This window comes from Engystomops pustulosus, chromosome 5, assembly GCF_040894005.1.
Source record: "Engystomops pustulosus chromosome 5, aEngPut4.maternal, whole genome shotgun sequence".
Lineage (NCBI taxonomy): Eukaryota > Metazoa > Chordata > Amphibia > Anura > Leptodactylidae > Engystomops > Engystomops pustulosus.
The window spans coordinates 108,814,999-108,834,007 of record NC_092415.1 but is presented as its reverse complement, the minus strand read 5'-3'; the positions used below and the strand labels follow the sequence as shown (position 1 = coordinate 108,834,007).

General features: G+C 41.0%; 1 protein-coding gene across 8 annotated transcripts in view; it reads left to right on the top strand.

Annotated features, from left to right (window-relative positions):
* Positions 1-18,665, top strand: part of LOC140133139 (uncharacterized) — a 74,574-nt gene extending 55,909 nt beyond the window's left edge. For all 8 annotated transcript variants that reach the window (XM_072152887.1, XM_072152892.1, XM_072152890.1 and 5 more), the window contains 2 exons: positions 17,067-17,603; positions 18,439-18,665. In XM_072152887.1, coding sequence (XP_072008988.1) covers positions 17,067-17,603; positions 18,439-18,494 — 593 coding nt within the window. In that variant the 3' untranslated portion in view covers positions 18,495-18,665. The remainder of the gene's footprint in view (positions 1-17,066; positions 17,604-18,438) is intronic.
* The last annotated feature ends 344 nt before the right edge of the window (positions 18,666-19,009 follow it).

Here is a 19,009-nt window from a genome sequence, read left to right as displayed (position 1 = left end):
GCCCATACTGGGCGAGTATATCCTTCATGTTACCCCACTGACAGTGAAAATTTGAGATAAATCTTACCTGTCGCGTATCTTGTGTCTTAGGTTTGGGGTACAGTAATTCCAATCTGGGTGTGTTTTTGGCACGGCCTTCCGCTTTCCTCAGGGAACGCTGGCTGTAGCCTGGATCTCGAAAACATCTTCTTAATTCGTCGGCCTGCACTTTAAAGTCCTCTTCTGTGGAGCATATTCTCCGTACCCGCAAATACTGTGCAGTCGGGATTGCATTAATCGTCTGAATTGGGTGTGCCGATGATGCAAGTAGTAGTGCATTAACAGAAGTTTGTTTTCGAAACACATCTGAGTGAAGAAAGCCAAATTCGTTACGGGTTGGTACAACATCTAGAAACTCGACCTTTTCTCTACTGATGTGGTACGTTAGAGACATTTATCAAGACGCTCAATTGGAATAATGAGAATATAAAACTAACTGCTGAGCTGTACCTCTCCAGACGACCAGGATGTCGTCGATGTAGCGCGCCCATAATAAGGATATACAATCTTTTGGCAATTTGGACAAATTGTACTTTAAAAAATGTGATTTTAGTGGGTCTTACTTATGTGAGTTTTATTAACTCTTTAATGTGTGGAGAAAAATAAAATCATCAATTTTTGGATTTTTAGCATTTTTTGGAGGGCGTTCACTTTAGCATGAAAAAAAATATATTAGCTTTATTCTAGGTATGACTGCGATTACAGTGATACCTCATTTGTATAGTTTTATTTTACATTTGTTCAATTTTACTGATGTAAAACTATAATAGAAAAAAATGCAATTGTTCATTCATTGTTTCGCCATTATTGCAGCAGCATAATTTTAGTATTTTTTGTTTGGCGGAGCTGGGCTTATTTTTTGCTTGAGAAATTGTTGTTCTTTTGAGCGGTAGCATTTTGGTGCTTGTAACTTTTTGATTACTTTTTAGAACATTTTTTGTAAAGTGTTTTTGATTTTAAAAAATATACATTTTTGGCAATTTTTTTTTTTTTTTCACGACTTTCACCGAGGAGGTCCAGTTATGATTATGATTTATTGTACAGATTGTTACAGATGTGGTGATACCAAATATGTGGTTTATTTTTTATTGTGTTTTTTGTATTTTATTTGTTGTGTATAGGGAATTGTGGTGTTTGGGGGACTTTCACTTTCTTTTATTATTTAATTTTATTTTTAAAAAAACTATTAACTTTTATTTTTATATTTTAGTGACATGTTTGCTTGACCAAGGGAGCACTTGTTCAAGCTCAAATAGAGCTAACACAGTGCAATACAGATGTATTGCACTGTGTAATGTAATACATACACTGTGCATGCTCAGTGAATTACTTGGCAGGACCCAACTTCCGGAAGAGAACGCGCAGCCCCGGGCACGTCCGTTCCATGTCCGCGTGGTTAAGCATTTTCCCAGAAGGGGTTAAACAGTATCATAGACGCCCACTCCAAAATATGCTTTAGGTAAGACGTCCACAATTGAATGAATTTTGGCACCTTATTCAATTTGGAATGCAGAATGTTGGGCCAAATAGTTAGATGTATAACCCTTCTTATCAAGCACTTGCCTCGCCTTCCACCACACTTTATCCGTTGCTCTGTGTCACCAGACATTTTCCCGCCTCAAGGCCACTCAGCAAATTACTGACACCCACCAGTTTATTTTGAGTAATTCTTGAATGTTTATGGACATGGATACTTACCATGCAATTAAAAGGGCTGCCTTTAAAGTGTAATTGTCATTTAAAAAAAACTTTTGATATATTGGATTAGTTACCCGAATCTTGCTCCTTTCTCTTGTATTCTGCAGACTTCCCCTAGATGTCAGTGATCTCTCAGATGTTACTATGGACATTCCGTCTTTAGAAAGGAGCATAGACTATGGGGCTAGAGACACGCCCCTATTTCTCTCCCTGCACTCAGCTGATTACCTCATGGCTCACTGCTCCAGCAGTCATGTGCAGGGAGAAGCCCTAACTAATGTAGAGACAAAACACCTACACTTATCTCTCCCTCCGCTTTCCCTACACTTGTGTATAAGCAAATAATCCACACAGACATAAGATGCAGCCCCTCCTCCCCCATCACCTCCCACAAGGAAGTGGCAGGAGAGATTCTCCAAGTCTGCAAGCTGTCCTGTCATGTGCTGTGCTGGAGTTTTACTCCAGTTAGATATGAGAGATAGATAGCTATGGTCAGCACCATGTGCTTGCGATGAGGTGAATGTGTTTTTTCATCATTTTCACTGCATTCAGAATTTTTTCCCCCTTCCCAGTACATGGCATAGAATATTAAATATTGATTTGATGCATTATGAAGCAAACCTACCTTGAGAGTGCTGTAGGTACACTGATCCAGGATCATATATTGGTTAATCCCTTTGCTGAGTAGTTTTGCTGATAAAACTATTATAAAATTATGATAATAAAGCTGTCTCGCTTCTGTGGCTGGCTTAGCGCTTCTCCTAGCACATTAGTTATTTACTGATTCACAGGATGATTTAATCACTGGGTTGTGCCTGAAGGCAGAATAATCAATTTCTGCACCATCCCTCAGCTGCTGTGTATAAGTGATCTAGCTCTGGTTGATTAGTCCTGTCTTGACTAAACTCCATTTGTAATGACAAGCTCCGTGTGTAATGTGTTTATGTCGCCAGCCAGCCTCATCCAGCTTTCCCATGGTCCTGAATGTTATTGTTTTTTCAGCAAAACTACTCAACTCAGGGATTAAACAAGATATGATCCTGCATCAGTGTAGCTGCAGCAGTCTCAATGTGTGTTTGGTTCATAATGCATCAAATCAAATGGTAGGTTTCTTTTAAAGTGTTAAAGTTATAACCATATAGAGTGACGTATGTCAAATTACAGAAACATGGGGCTGAGCCTTAACCCCTTCAAGACCAAGTCTTTTTTTGTTTTTCCATTTTTCACTTCTCTCCTTCCACTAGCCATACGTTTTTGATTTTTTTTTAGTTTACAAAGTTATATGTTGGCTTGTTAAATGTGAGAGAAATTTTTTTTTTTCTAGTGGCACCATTTACTAATCATTCCATGTACTGGGAAGCTGGAAAAAAAGTGGTGGAATTGGCAAAATAAAAACTGTAGTGCCATATTTTAATGGGCTTTATTTTTACAGCATTCAATGTGGGGCTAGATGACACATCTCCCTTATTCTTTGCATCAGAACGATCGCAGTGGTACCAAATTTATAAATTGTATTTTTTGGACCTTAAGAAGCACTTTTTAGCAAGAAAGAATCCTGCTAAAAAGTGCCTGTGTCTTATAAGGTCAGGAGGATTCAGTACTGCCAGACCCTCCTCACCCCTGTTATGCAGATAGTGATGTGCTAACAAAGCGCTTCACCTGATCTCCTAGAGAGGAGAGCCTTCACACTGCTCTCTCCCCTACATGGATATCACCTCCAGGACCTGGAGTGATGTCAGAGGCATGTGACTGATCACATGCTTCCTACAGCACAAAGAACTGGAACAAAGTAAGAAGAAGAGGTGGGGTGTGTTTCTGTGAGTAGTTGTACCCACTGTGTTTCGTCTGTGTGTATAGTACTGCCTAGTTAGCGTATAGCGTGTGTGTGTTCCTTGTATGTGTATAGCATAGCTGTGTGTGTGTTTCTGTGTATAGAAGTACCCAGTGTGTTCCTTATGTGTTTGTATTGCAAAGCTATGTGTGCAGTTCTGTATATAGCAGTGCTCAGTGTGTGTGTGTGTGTGTGTGTGTATAGCAGTGTCGATTCAGTGTGTTTGTGTGTGTTTATAGCAGAGCCCATTGTATGTAGCAGGGCCCAGTGTGTATAGTAGTGGCCAGGGTGTTCCTATATGTGTGTAAATAGTAGTTTAGTGTGTTCCTATTTATGTTTGTGTGTGTGAATGAATGGAAGTAACAGAGCTGTTAGTGTGAATGAACAAATGGATGTAGCTGAGCTGTGTGTGTAAATGTTTGGATGTAGCCGAGCTAAGTTTGTAAATGTATGGATGTTGCAGTGCTGTATGTGTGAATAAATGGATGTAGTAGAGCTCTGTGTGTAAATATATGGATGTAGCAGATTTCGATATTTTTTTTTTTTTTTTTAAATATAAATTTTTATTGTCATTTGCAGGACATATTTAGTTCAAGTATAAATTAGCAATACAATTGTTTCACAGATGACATAGATATTTCTTGTTTATACAATTTAGTAAATGGACAACTATGCATATTTTTAATTGTACAGATAAATCATTCCATTGTTTACTGTGTTATGCGGAGACCTGTATGTTATGTTCTAACCATAACTTTAGAACTCGGGCACTATCCATATATCCGTCATTTTTTGAGAAGTAAGGTGTAATTCGTCTCTTTTAGAGGGCTTATTAAGTGGGGTGATTTGGTACCAGACCCCAGCCGTAACCCTCTTTATTCCCCATTTTTCTTTGTTTTCCTTACTTTCTAAGCAGACATTTATCCATGGTTATCAGTTCCATCTTAAGTTGAGCCAATAGCAGGGGGAAATTTACCTTAACCAATTTAAACAAAGGGTGACATACCTTTGTCTCTAATTATGGAATGGCTACAGGTTCTTAAGGGAATGGAAAATCCTTCATTATTTCTTTTTTCAGTGGATTAGGAAAATGAATCCCCAGCAGGAGTGATTTGCTTGCAATGACCTTGTAATAGGAAACTTCCCCAAATTCCCCCAATACTGGTAATACTTGTTTTTTAAAGACTGTATGGGATTTGACAGTGAGAGAGCCACATTGTCCACGAAGAGCCCAATTTGTGGTGGTTGTGACTTGTATTCCTTCCACTATATCACTGTTTCTTATTAACTCAGCCAGGGTCTCCATTACCATCACAAAAATCAATGGGGATAGTGGACACCCCTTTTGAGTACCATTTGATATTTTCAGTGGATCCGATAAGTGACCGGTTGCTAGGACCCATGTGTACGGGGCTGAGTATAGTGCTTTTATTGCCTCAAGGACATTCCCCCTAAATACAAATTTCTCTAACGTGAATCCCAAATGAATCCTGATAAATGCCTTCTCTGCATCAAAAGTGAGGAGCAGAGAAGGCATTCTAGAGTCTCCCATCAATTCAACTAGGTTGATGATACTTCTCGTACCATCCAATGTCTGTCCCCCTTTAGTGAAGCCGACCTGGTCATTATGCATTATCCCTGGGAGAACATTTAATATCGATTGGCTAGGGCTTTTGCATATATCTTCGCAATTAAGTAGGGATATTGGTCTAAAATTTTTCAGGACCATGGGTGCTTTTCCAGGTTTGGGTAAGGTAGAATATAATTAACTGGTATAAGGTTTACATCCTCCAAATAAAGTATTTCTACCTGAATATAAAGAACGCTTAAGCGTTCTTTATATTCAGGCAGAAATTGGGTAAGGAAACTACAGTTGCCTCCAGCATAGCAGGGTTGAAATTTCCTGTTTGCATAGGCTGATTAAAGGCCTTCAGCATGTAAAGACCCAGGTCTTTGTGAAACTGCTGGTAATACTTGTTCCCAAAACCATCTGTCCCTGGTGCTTTCCCCCTTTTTTCTTCCCTAATAGCAGCCTCCAATTCAGATAAGGTAAACGGGAGGTTAGATTCCTCTAATTGTTCAGTTGAGGGAAGGTAGTTTTAATTTGCCAAAAAACTTTTCTATTGCCTGTTGGTTGGGAGATATTCTCTCTAAAATTATATAATTCCCCATAAAAGTCTTTAAACATATTACCAATCTTAGGCTAAATTCACACTGCCGTGAGCCCGCCGCTCCGTAGCATGGTGGGCACACGGCAGCGCGGGGAAAGGAGGAGGAGGAGGACATGTCCTATCTTTTCCCGGGCTACGGAGCGGTATGGTGCCGCACCTGTGGACGCCGCAAGCCCATAGAAGTGTATGTGGGACGTATATCAGCCGCATATACGTCGGCCGTATAATCGTCCTCCATACTGTAGTGTGAATGTAGCCTTACTTGGGTCAGATTCCTTAGTTAGAGGGTCACTAGTCTTGAACAGGAAGGGGATATTGGTTTTTACTCAACGTACCTCTAACTGCAGTTTTATGTGCCACCCATAGGTCCATTGCAGTGATTTGATCCCTATTATTAGAGGAAAAATATTCCTCTCATATTTTGTATTCTATTTCTGTATGAATTGATTGCAAAGATGTAGGATGGGTTTCTCCATATTCTTTTTGGAAGTATTTTGGGAGAAAGTGTGATCTCTAGAGATATTGGCGCGTAATCTGACCAGGTGGCCACCCTTATGTCTGATTTCGTCACTCATAACAATGTATCCCTATCTACCAGAAATAGGTCAAGCCTGGAAAAAGATTTAGGTCTGTTAGAAAAGAATGGGTTCGAATTTAAGCATCTATAATAATCAAATAACCCCTCTCCCTGTTACCATTGGCCCAACATTGGGGGAGACACCCTGCTCTGGTTCGCGAAGTACATTTTGTTACCTTTCTGAATTTTCGGGACTTTTTTCATTACTTTGTTTAGGAAGTGAACCTGTGATGAGTTTGGAGAATATATACAGGCAGTCCCTTACTTAAGAACACTCAACTTGCAGATGACCCCTAGTTACAAACGGACCTCTGAATGTTGGTAATTTACTGTACTTTAGCCCTAGGCTACAAAAAAAACAGCTATAATAGTTATCAAAGGTGTCTGTAATGAAGCTTTGTTGTTGATCCTGGTTGTTATGACAATCCAACATTTTTAAAATCCAATATTACAGAGACCAAAAAAAAATAGTTTGGGGTTACAATTATAAAATATACAATACAAATTCAACTTAAGAACAAACCTCCGGAACCTATCTTGTATGTAACCTGGGGACTGTCTGTATTTAAAATCGTGAATATTATTGAATTTATGGAGCAAAGCAGAACAATGTATCTGCCCCCTCTGTCTACCATACTCTCCAAGGACCTAAAGTCCAATGTGTCCTTTATGGTAATACACATTCCTGCTAATATATAATCAGCATTGGCCTGGATCACTGTAGGAAACTTTCTATGTGTAAATTGTGGACATTTATCCCTGCCGAAGTGCGTCTCTTGAATGCACAAAACATCCACTCTAGAAGCTACCGCTTCCCTCCACACCACTGATCTCTTGAATGGAGAATTCAACCCATTGGCATTGACGCTTACTATTTTAACTGACATGTGGCTGAATCATATAAGCTATGTTTTTAAGCTCTCTTTTGGACTTTGATCTAAATAGTAGTATATACCTCTCCTTGTTCTGTAAATTGAAGTATGTAACATAATGCCTGTGCCAACAAACATAATAACCAATACCAACTTTAAGTAACTTGGCGATAGAGGGGACACATTGATCCTGGTGCCATCGCCCAAACACAGCTGTTGTTACAGCCCAACTATATATCCAGACATAAACATTTCTAGCAGGCTTCTCACTAGCGCGCATGATTTAGTGGGGGTAATACAGTTCACCTGGAGGCCTTTCGACCTGACCTTTGGGCGCAGATCGAGTAGACTGTGAGGTGTCGTCCACTTGGCACTTGAGTGGAAGATCCTTCTTGTGATATTCCCGCTAGTGCAATGCCCCAAGCCGCCAGCAGGAGTGGGCCTTCTTCTGGGTTCACCAAGACATGTGTGGAGACAACTGATCAGAAGTTTTAGAGGGAACACCCATTTATATGGAACATTATGAGATCGTAAAGACGCTGTTGTTTGTGCAAACTTCTTCCTAGCCTGCAATGTGGCATGTGATAAGTCAGCATAAATTTTAATTTCATTGTATGGGGCAGGGGAGGCAGAGATTTTCCTTGAAGCAAACATAAGCATTTCTTTCACATGGAAGTATTGTAACCTTGTAATGACGTCTCTAGGTAAATTTTCTGGCACCACTTTCAGCTTTGACAATCTGTGAGCCACGTCAATCAGGCACTCCGGAGTTGGAATCTAGGGTAAATGGCCGCCATCAGTTGCGTCAAATGTTTCTTAACCCCTTACCGACATGTGACGTAATACTACATCACATGCCAGGTGCGGGTGCATGGAGAGGGCTCGCAGGTCTTTTCCCGCTGGTCGCCGACAGCGAAGCATGGGCGTCGCCATCTTTTTGAAGATCGTCGCTCCCCGTGACGTCATCGGGAAGTGCCGATCTGTGGCCATGTAGCCTCGGGTCTCCCGGAGACCCGAGGCTACTTCGGGTTAACCTATTCATTTCAATGTGCTATCAGCACATTGAAATTAATGAGGAGTAAAATCTCCATATATTCTGCCATACTGTAGTGTAGCAGTTTATGATAGGATAGAACAGACAACCTAGGGTTAAATTAGCCTAGGGAGTCTGAAAAATGAAAAAAAGTTTAAAAAAAAAATTCAAATCACCCCCCTTTCCCTAGAACTGATATAAATATAAATAAACAGTAAAAATCATAAACACATTAGGTATCGACGCGTCCGAAAATCGCCGATCTATAAAAATATAATAAGGGTTTTTCACTGCTTTTAACCCCGTAACGCAAAATCACGCCCAAAATCGAAAATGACACTTTTTTGCCATTTAAAAAAAAAACCAAATCTATAAAAATTGATCAAAAGTTTGTACAGTCCTAAAAATGATAACATTGTAAACCTCATCAAAATCCGCAAAAAAAGACACCTCTCAAAGCTCCGTACACCAAAGTATAAAAGAGTTATTAGCCCCAAAAAAATTTTTTGTACAGGAGGTTTTAAGTTTTTTAAATGTATGAAAACATTTTAAAACCTATACAAATTTGGTATCTCCGTAATAACATGGCATTTGGGGTGAACAGTGAAATCCGTAAAATCCAAGCCCACAAGAATACGACACAAATTTTTTTTACCAATTTCACTGCATTTGGAATTTTTTTTCCTGCTTCCCAGTACACGGCATGGAATATTAAATACCACCATTTTGAAGTGTAATTCGTTACGCAGAAAATAAGCCATCATACAGCTCTGTACATGGAAAAATAAAAAAGTTATAGATTTTTGAAGGTGGGGAGTGAAAAATGAAAACACAAAAACGAAAAAGGGCTGCGGCGTTAAGAAGATCCCCAGCCATGACAGATTCAGGGATCCATCAGAATTTTACATTATTCCTCCTTCCTCTATCTTCCATGTCTGCCATTTTCATTTTATCCATCTCTTCTTCTAACCCATAGTGTGCATCGATTAGGTAGTTATAGGATTTATTGAGCTCTGCCATTCTATTTTCCATATGATCGACCTGGCCTCCTAGCTCCTCTATAAAAGAATGCAGGCTGGAGGAAAGGAGGTTTAAAATCCTTCCTTAGCGACCCTTTCAGTGCCAGCATCATGGGTTTTTTTTAATAAATACTTCAGAGGCTACCCGATCAGTCAATGGAACATCAGATATGGGGTCTCTTTCATCTTCCTCTGAATGTAATTCCTGTCACTACTTGAGCAGTGTTTAGACAATCTGGGTCTTTGCTTTTTAGGGCTTTTGCTCGGAGTTGAGGGGCTGCTATCACTCTCACCCGCCATGTTGTTTTCTCTTATCTCCTCTTTGTCTCTACCTTGCTTCTTATTTTTTGTAAAGCATCTTGGGGAGTCCTCCTTTCTGCTCCCCGTCTCCTCTGTATCTCGGCTGGAGTCAGAGGCTGTGGGGGAAATGGGTGCTGCTGCCCGAGGAGGAAGTGGCGCAGACGACTCGACGTCATCTTGGGAACCGCTCGGACCATGCGGTCTCGTAGCAAAGAAGTCCATGAGTCTTTTTGGCCCACTCCCGGGTCTTTTGCGGTCATTATGGTGGTAAGGGCTTCCTAGGGAATTGTGTGGGTTCTTGGGTGTCTCACCGTTGCTTAGATGGAGTCGCTGACAGGTCTAGAGACGTCTCAGTAAACATCAAGGCCACCCCACTCCCCACCAACAGGGATATTTTAGTTGGTATAAAATATATTTTTCCTTTTTTGGAAGACTAAATCTGGTGTCTTATAGCAAGGAGTGTCTTATAGTCTGAAAAATATGTTAGTTTAGTTATGTCTCAATACCTTTAAAAAAAATTAAAAACTTTTCAATAATATAAAAATGCCTTGCATAGCCATTTTCCATTGCGTCCCCCATGACGGCCCCACTTGGAGGATGACCCTTTGACCTCTGTAGGGACAGGAAGCAGAGAAGTTAAATACCCCACCCCCTGCATCCATACTCCAGTGTCTTCCTGTCCCTACACAGGGCAGGTTGTAGAGAAAATCTCTCCTCTGATCCTTCCATCCAAGAGGGACAGTGAGAGGGGAGCATGTGTGGCGCGGGGATCCTCCTCTTACCCTTCCGGTCCAGGACAGCGATCGGTGCATACGACCCTTCCCTTGTCGGCATTTGGGGCCGGTAGTTCCGGCTCTGTCCGCGACCCCGTGAGGTTAACGACACCCGGACTTCAACAAAATGGCGGCGGCATGCCTGACGCGGCCGCCAGTGACAACTTCCGGTGGCGCACCGGAAGTGAGGTAATCTGTCGCAGAGTCCGGAAACAGGCGCGTGGAGCGGTAAGATTTAAAGCTGGTGGGGGCGCACAATGATCTGAGGTCTAATGCTCCTGTGTTCCGGCGCACCATATCCTCCACTGCGGCCTATTAAGGTATCTTTTCATTGTAAACTCGGCCTGAAACATTTAATATACAATGACTCAGTATTATATATGGGCTGTATATTTTTCAGGCATTACCATATTGGGCCAAAATTTTGCCTTACCTCACGGTCTTGTGTGTCCAAGGCAAGTATGAGCAGCAGTCCATTATATATATATATATATTATATATGACGTTTATTTGGAATATGCTAATATATATATATGTGTATACATAGGTGCCGTATATAACCATTGGCAACGTGGAATCTTGTACTATGGATGCTGTGTCTATAGATCCCCCGCCTATAGCTCCTGTGAGTGGTTTCGGGGTATCTAAGTGTTACTGTGGGTCATATCCTAACATACACAAATTAATTTATGCCTAAAGATTTAGTATTACTATTCTTGGATAGTAACACTGTTCTCCTTCTCTGTTGGTAGGAACCGAAAGAGAAGGAAAAGCATAGAGAATCTAAGGATCCACCTCCCAAAGATGCGGGGAAAAGAAAAATTACCTCCCGTCGATGCAACATGTGCTTTTACAAATTGTCTAACGATTATAAAAAAGCAGTTTGCAAGGACTGTATTGATAGCCTCTTGAAGGAGGAAAAGTCATCCTTTATGGACGAAATGAGGACTTTTATAAAAGGGGAGGTTCAGTGTTCGTTAGCTTCATCTCTAGCTAACCTATTACCTCAGGAACCTGTACAAAAAAGACAGAGTTGAATATCAATCAGAGTCCGATATAGAATCACTAGAGGGTTCGGTCAAGGACTCTTTAGATTTAGATTCAATTCCATCTACATCAGCAGTAAAAATGGAATCTAAATACCTGTTTATGTCCGAGGATTTAGATCCTCTATTGAAAGCCATGAGAGACACCCTAAAGATTGAAGAGGTTGAAGAACCAACATCTATTCAGGATGAGCTTTTTGGGATCCTTAAGGCTAAAAAGATACGCGTCTTTCCGATCAATAAGACCCTGAAGGATCTAATCCTTGAGGAATGGAGAGAACCAGAAAATAGAATTTCTATATCAAGAGAGTTTAAGTCGTCTATCCTTTGGGGAAGAAGAATCAAAGATCTGGAATTCCTTTCCTAAGGTAGATGTCCAGGTCACAAAAATTGTGAAAAAGACCGATCTTCCCTTTAAAGATTCTATTCAGCTCAAAGATCCCATGGACCGCAAAGCAGACAGCCTGCTGAAAAAGACATGGGAATCGTCTATGTGGAATCTTAAATCGAAGATCGCCACTACATCAGTCTCTCGTACCCTTTTTTTCTGGCTATCTGAGCTAGAAAATCACATCAAGGATGGAACACCAAGAGAGATTCTCTTAGAAACAATTCCTGTACTTAAATCAGCAGCAGCCTTGTTGCGGACGCCTCAGCAGAGGGTGTAAGGTTTAGCGCCAAAGAGGCAGCACTTTCCAATTCGGCAAGGAGAACACTGTGGCTAAGACAGTGGACAGGAGACTTCAGGTCAAAATCGAAACTGTGTGGCCTTCCATTCCAAGGGGAATACCTATTTGGACAGGAGTTGGATACCATTCTTGAAAAGGCAGCCGATAGGAAGAAGGGCTTTCCGGAGGCAAAAACGACTCAGCCCTTTCGGGACCAGAAAGAAAAGAGATTTCCCTATAGAGGGAAAGGAACGCAGGGGAAATGGAGCTACCCAAAAGGGGGTAGAGGAAGGGGGTTCCTCCTTAGCTCCAGCAACACCACCCCATCATTTAGGAAATGACGCCAGAGTGGGGGAAGACTCCTGAAATTTCACCAACATTGGATGAAAATTACGCAGAATCCATGGATTTTAACGATGTTGGAAGACTGATACAGGCTGGAAATTACATCTCTTCCTCCCCAAAGATTCTTTCTCACCAGGCAACCATCTCCAGAGCTTGCTCTTCAGTTGTGGTTGGAAATTCAGAAGTTATTGAATCTGGATGTCATCATTCCGGTTCCTGAATCAGAAATATGGGAAGGTCACTATTCCCCATTATGCCTAATAAAAAAAAACAACGGGACATTCAGGATGATATGCAACCTGAAAGATCTGAATCAATACATCCTATACAGAAAATTCAAAATGGAGACTGTAAACTCAGTGATCACCCAGATTCCCCCAGAGGCCTTCATGTGCACAATCGACTTGCAGGATGCCTATTATCACGTGCCAATACATCTAGCATCCCAGAAATTTCTCAGGGTTGCGGTCCTCAACCCAGAAGGCATCATAAGTCATTTCCAGTACAAGGCACTTCCCTTCGGAATATCCTCAGCTCCCAGGACATTCTCGAAGATTATCATCGAAATAGTTGCCTTCCTAAGAACAAAAAGGATAATCATAATCCCGTATCTGGACGATCTACTAATTGTGGCAAGATCAGAACAAGAGCTAACACATCACAGAGATTTCACAATTGCCACCCTCAAACAGTTGGGTTGGATCATAAATTGGGGAAAATCAAATCTGAATCCCAGCAGGGTTATTACGTTCCTGGGGATTTCTCTGAATTCATCACTCCAGATGTCCTTCCTTCCTCAGGGAAAAGTATCAAAAGTTTGTCAAGAAGTAGAATCATTTCAGAAGAGGGTCAATTGTTCCATAAGAGATGTGATGAAGTTATTAGGCCAGCTGACGGCATGTATCCAAGCAGTACAGTGGAGTCAGTTTCATACCCGCAGATTACAAAATTGGCTCCTATCAGTGTGGGACAAAGATCCTACTCATCTAGATTGGAAGATAGAGATCCCTGCAAAGGTCAAAGAAGCCTTAGCCTGGTGGACACCTCAAGAGAACCTACAAAAAGGGATAGCTTGGCACCCATGGCCCCTGTGGTCACTCCAGACGGATGCAAGCCGGTCTGGATGGGGGGCAAATTTCGAAGGATCCCTTGCTCAAGGGAAATGGCCTCTATCCATACAAAACCGTTCTTCCAATTACCGGGAGTTGAGAGCAGTGTGGGAAGCCATGAAAGTCAGCGGAGATTTAATGAAATCCCACCATATAAGAATATACTCAGACAATGTTACCACAGTGGCATATCTACGCCACCAAGGGGGCACAAAGAATTTTTATCAGGAAAAATCTTCAGTTGGGCAGAACAGAACGTATTATCCCTATCTGCAGTTCATCTGAAAGGAGAAGAAAATACGGTAGCAGACTATCTAAGCAGGAAAACCATCAACCAGAACGAATGATGTCTGAACAACGAGGTCTTCAAACATCTAACCGAAAAATGCGGTGTTCCAGAAATAGACCTATTTGCAACTCGCACAAATGCAAAGACAAAACTTTTCTTCTCGCTAGACAGTTCAACACCTTTGAGCCAACTAGATGCGTTCAGACATCCCTGGAATGCGGCACTGATGTATGCCTTTCCACCAATACCAGTAATCTCCAGAGTGATTCAGAAGATCCAAAGAGAGAAGGCAAAAGTAATCCTCGTGGTGCCCTGCTGTCCAAAGAAGGTATGGTTTCCATCACTCAGGAGGCTATCTCTGGAAGAACCTATTCACCTCCCTCCTTGTGCGGACCTACTATTTCAGGGACCACTTCTACATCCGAATCCCCAAGCTCTCCAATTATCAGCATGGATCCTGAAAGGGAATTGCTAAAAACCAAGGGCTTGTCCCACAAGGTTATCTCTACCTTAAAGGCGAGTCGGAAACCTGTCACTCAGGCTATTTACTCCCGAATATGGAATAAGTTTGTATCATTCTGTGGATCTGAGATTCCTAACCAGAACTCTCCTAATATTTCCCAGGTATTGGATTTCCTCCAAGCAGGGTTTGACAAGGGCCTGAAGACCAGCTCTTTGAAGGTCCAGATATCTGCGTTGAGTGCCTTCTTCAATAGTCCTCTAGCAGATCACCAATGGGTAAGAAGATTTATAAGAGCTACTTCCAGACTAAAACCTACCATAAGAATAGCTGTCCCAAGTTGGGACTTATCTGTTGTCTTAAAGGGAACCTACCACCACGAATCTACCTATAAAGGTAGATCGGGTGGTAGGTGGATGTACGGGACGTGAGGATAGCCCTTTTTAGAGCTAATCCTCACGTCCCCGCTTGCGTAGCATAAACTTTATTGCCCTAATATGTAAATTTTATTAAGCGGCTACTGGGGCGTGGAGTAGCCGGACACGAGGCTACACGGCGCGGCTACTCCACGCCCCAGTAGCCGCTTTCCCCCGCCTACCCTGCGATCTTCACAGGGTAGGCGGGGCCCGAGGATGCGCGATCTCGGGAACGAGGCCGGAGTTACTGCGCATGCGCAGAACTCCGGCTTCTCGGACGAGGGCGCGCATCTGCCAGGAGCTGCGCGCCGAAGATCACAGGGTAGGCGGGGGAAAGCGGCTACTGGGGCGTGGAGTAGCCGCGCCGTGTAGCCTCGTGTCCGGCTACTCCACGCCCCAGTAGCCGCTTAATAAAATTTACATATTAGGGCAATAAAGTTTATGCTACGCTAGCGGGGACGTGAGGATTAGCTCTAAAAAGGGCTATCCTCACGTCCCGTACATCCACCTACCACCCGATCTACCTTTATAGGTAGATTCGTGGTGGTAGGTGCCCTTTAAATTATCTTACCGGTCCTCCATTTGAGCCATTCGACTCAAAAAATATTAAAGAATTGACGCTCAAATTAACCTTTCTCATTGCCATAACATCAGCCAGGCGCTTAGGAGAAATCCAGGCATTATCTATCAAAGAACCATACCTGAAAGTATCTGAAGATAGAATAACATTAATGCTTGATAAAAATTTTATTCCCAAGGTGTCCTCAAGCTTCCATCTAAGCCAGGAGATTATTTTACCTACATTCTGTCAAAATCCGAAAACCTCGAAGGAAGAAGAATGGCACTCTCTTGATGTCAGAAGGATTCTTCTCTTCTACCTGGAAACAACCAGGCAATGGCGGAAGGACTCAAATATCCTTCTACAGTTTAGAGGGAAAAACAAAGGCACGAGAGCTTCAAAATCTACTATAGCAAGATGGATCAAGACTGTCATTAAAAATGCCTATGTAGCTCAAAATATGTCTATACCTGAAACAATTAGAGCTCATTCCACACGGGCCATGGCAACCTCATGGGCCGAAAAAAGGGAAGCTTCCATTAATGAAATTTGTAGGGCAGCAACATGGTCTAGTCAAATGACGTTTGTAAAACACTATAGGTTATATAGGTTTTGTACTACAGAGTACAAAAGAACTAGCGTTTGGCAGAAAAGTACTTCAAGCTGTTGTCCCTCCCTGAAAAAAATTAATTTGTTATGTCTCCAAGTGGGGCCGTCATGGGGGACGCAATGGAAAATGGGAATTATTCTCACCGTTAATTCGGTTTCCATTAGTCCACCATGACAGCCCATATATATTTCCACCCATGTATATTATACGGTACTTTACTGGAAAATTGTGTGTGATTTAACATACAATAAATGAGTTGCATCCGCTGCCGGTGTAGTTATTTGGTAGTCACTGGAGTATGGATGCAGGGGGTGGGGTATTTAACTTCTCTGCTTCCTGTCCCAACAGAGGTCAAGGGGTCATCCTCCAAGTGGGGCCGTCATGGTGGACTAATGGAAACCGAATCAACGGTGAGAATAATTCCCATTTTCTGACACCAGTATCTTTTTCAGACTTCAGTGTACAGAGCTATGTAAGGTGTCATTGTTTGCAGGATGGGATAATGTTTTAATTGATACCTGTTTTAATTGAAAACTGTAAGACCTTTCAATCGTTATTTTTTTTTTTATTATTATTATTTAAATGAATAAAAAAGTGGCAATTTGGACATTTAGGTGCTATTTTTTGTTATGGGTTTCATTGCTGGGAATAATTGTTTTGTATTTTAATAGATAGGACATTTTGGTACATGGCAATACCTAATATGTTTATGATTTTACTTGTTTATTTTTATACGTGTTCTAGGGAAAGGGGGGAATTTTTTTTTAATGTGTTTTTACTATTTTTTTTTCAGCCCCCAGGGTACTTGAACCCTGGGGTAGCTGATCACTTTTACAATATAGTTCAATACAACTGCAGCATATTGTAGATTTACTGCTTCTATATTACAGTCTGTCTCAGACAGCATGAAGAATAATATGAAGTATCATGAGAAAACATTCTCAAAATCACTGGATATGTTAAAACGTTCCAAAGTGATAACCACATAAAGTGATGTGTCAAAAATGAAAAAAGGGCCATGTTAGGAAGGTACTAAATGGCCAATTATTGTAACCTCATGGGCATCCAGTATAAAATTGCAAACCATTCACAGGATTCTGAACTTTCTGTAAGTAGTGAAATCACATTATAAGATGAAGGAGGTTTGAACAAATAAAAAGGAAATGTTTTTGTTGGTATTGTTGTAGGAGCATGACATGTTTATAAACACAAATTGCTTGCACAATTTACTGTACATGACATTTGTTTTAGGCTTTCACAAGAGAAAAAGGACTCTGAACAAGGAGATGGATCAATCCTCTAGCGTGCAGTCATCTTTTCCGCACACTAATGACGTGGGATTCCACCTGCATAGCTTAGCTGAAGTGTCGTCTTCATACTCTCCTTCCATTCCAGACACTAACACACACATTAATATTCCTAAAGAAATTCTGTGTGTTCCTGAGACTTCTGGTAGAGAAAAGCAAATGATGAGAAAAGATGTACCACAAGCTATCACACAAAACATTTCAAAAATAGAGGACTTTCAAGAAAGCAAATCAATAAATGACTCTGACACAGCAGAGACTAATAAAGGTGATGAGAGAAATGGTGCTGTTCCTGGACCATCATCTTCTAATACCAACTATTCATATGAACCGGCTTCTGAGAAGCCTTCAACAAACTATCCACAAGGAAGGACATCCAAAACTCTGAGTCCTGATATACTGCAGCTTCTCAAAGGAAAAGATGCACATACTGTAACAAATATACTTCGGACCCTTTCCCCCTTTTATCCTGCTCTTCAGGGTAAGTGTAAAGAAACTAAATCTACTTTAGGCCCTCAGATGAAACTGGTAAACACAGCAAGTGGTAGTAGTTTTATGTGAAGCACTCACCTTTTAGAGTTAAGCTATGTGGGAAAATGTGTGTAATAAAAAACAACTGGGGAAAAGATGAGTACTCTTTATTATGTTATTGGCCAGTATTTGGCAATCAAATGAAAAACACATATGTAAAGGCTAATGTACACCTAGAGAAAGAGAAACTTTTGATACCAAGTTCTTATAGTAAAAGTAAGTTGAAAGAAACAAACCAAGTTCCAGCACTTGATGAAACTACTTGGTTTGTCATGGGATATATCTCATGTTTTAATACATTTTACTTTGTGAATGAATAAAGAATACGTTTCAGTGAGTGCTAGAACAGTTTGTTTCTTTGGATTTTGAAGACAGAACACAGTTCCATTGCATGGTTGCAGCCTAAATGTTACAAGTTGGGGAGCTGACAATTTTCTTTCAATTTTTTTGTTGCACGTTTAGCCTGAGAGTGAGATTTTTATAACAAGTTGTCTTATCTATTGACGCTGCTAGATGAAGAGGAAAGTCTGAGCAGTGAGTGAGAGTTACACAGGGAAGGGACAGGTCTGAGGGAGGGAAGCAGGACTTTCTGTATAGGACAGAGCTGAGATAGGAAGAGGCGTGTCTGAGCTGCCTGAAAGGCTGCCTAGTCCAGCTGTTTAAGGCCGCCTGCTTGGAGATAAATCAGTGTGAATGCCTAACTGGAGTTAGTAAATTTCATTGTATTTACACAATATGATTGCGCTTGTTTTTAACATTTTTATAATTATTTTTTTTTCTAACAGAAGTTAACCTTGAGATTCTTGCCCAGGTGCTTGTCAACACAGGGGCACTCGACTAAAGTACTGAAATATCAACTTATTAAACGGTCTGGTATGGAAGATAAAATTGAAGTCCGGTTCCAGCTGCCTTGATTTTTTTACAGCAAAGCTAATAACTAATCATTCTTTACATTTTATCTATGTGTTTTCTTTTCTACATTTGCACAGGATTGCTTTAATTTTAATTTGAACATTAAACTTTTTCAACTTTTAAGTTAAATGGATTTGGTAATTATCGAATGGCTTTAACATTCATTTTAATGTTTCATGTCCTTAACCTTTTCTAATTATATGGTTCTGTACTGTTCATGTACTGTTCTTCTATGTATTTGTAGCAATGTTAAGCATCAAACATAACTCTGAGCTATTTAAAGGGAACCTACCACCACAAATCTACCTGTCATGGTAGATCGGGAGGTAGATGGATCTATAGGATGTGAGGATAGCCCTTAAAGGGCTAATCCTCACGTCCCCACAATTTTTTAATAACTTTTATTCTACTAATATGTAAATTTTGTAAAAAGGCTACTGGGGC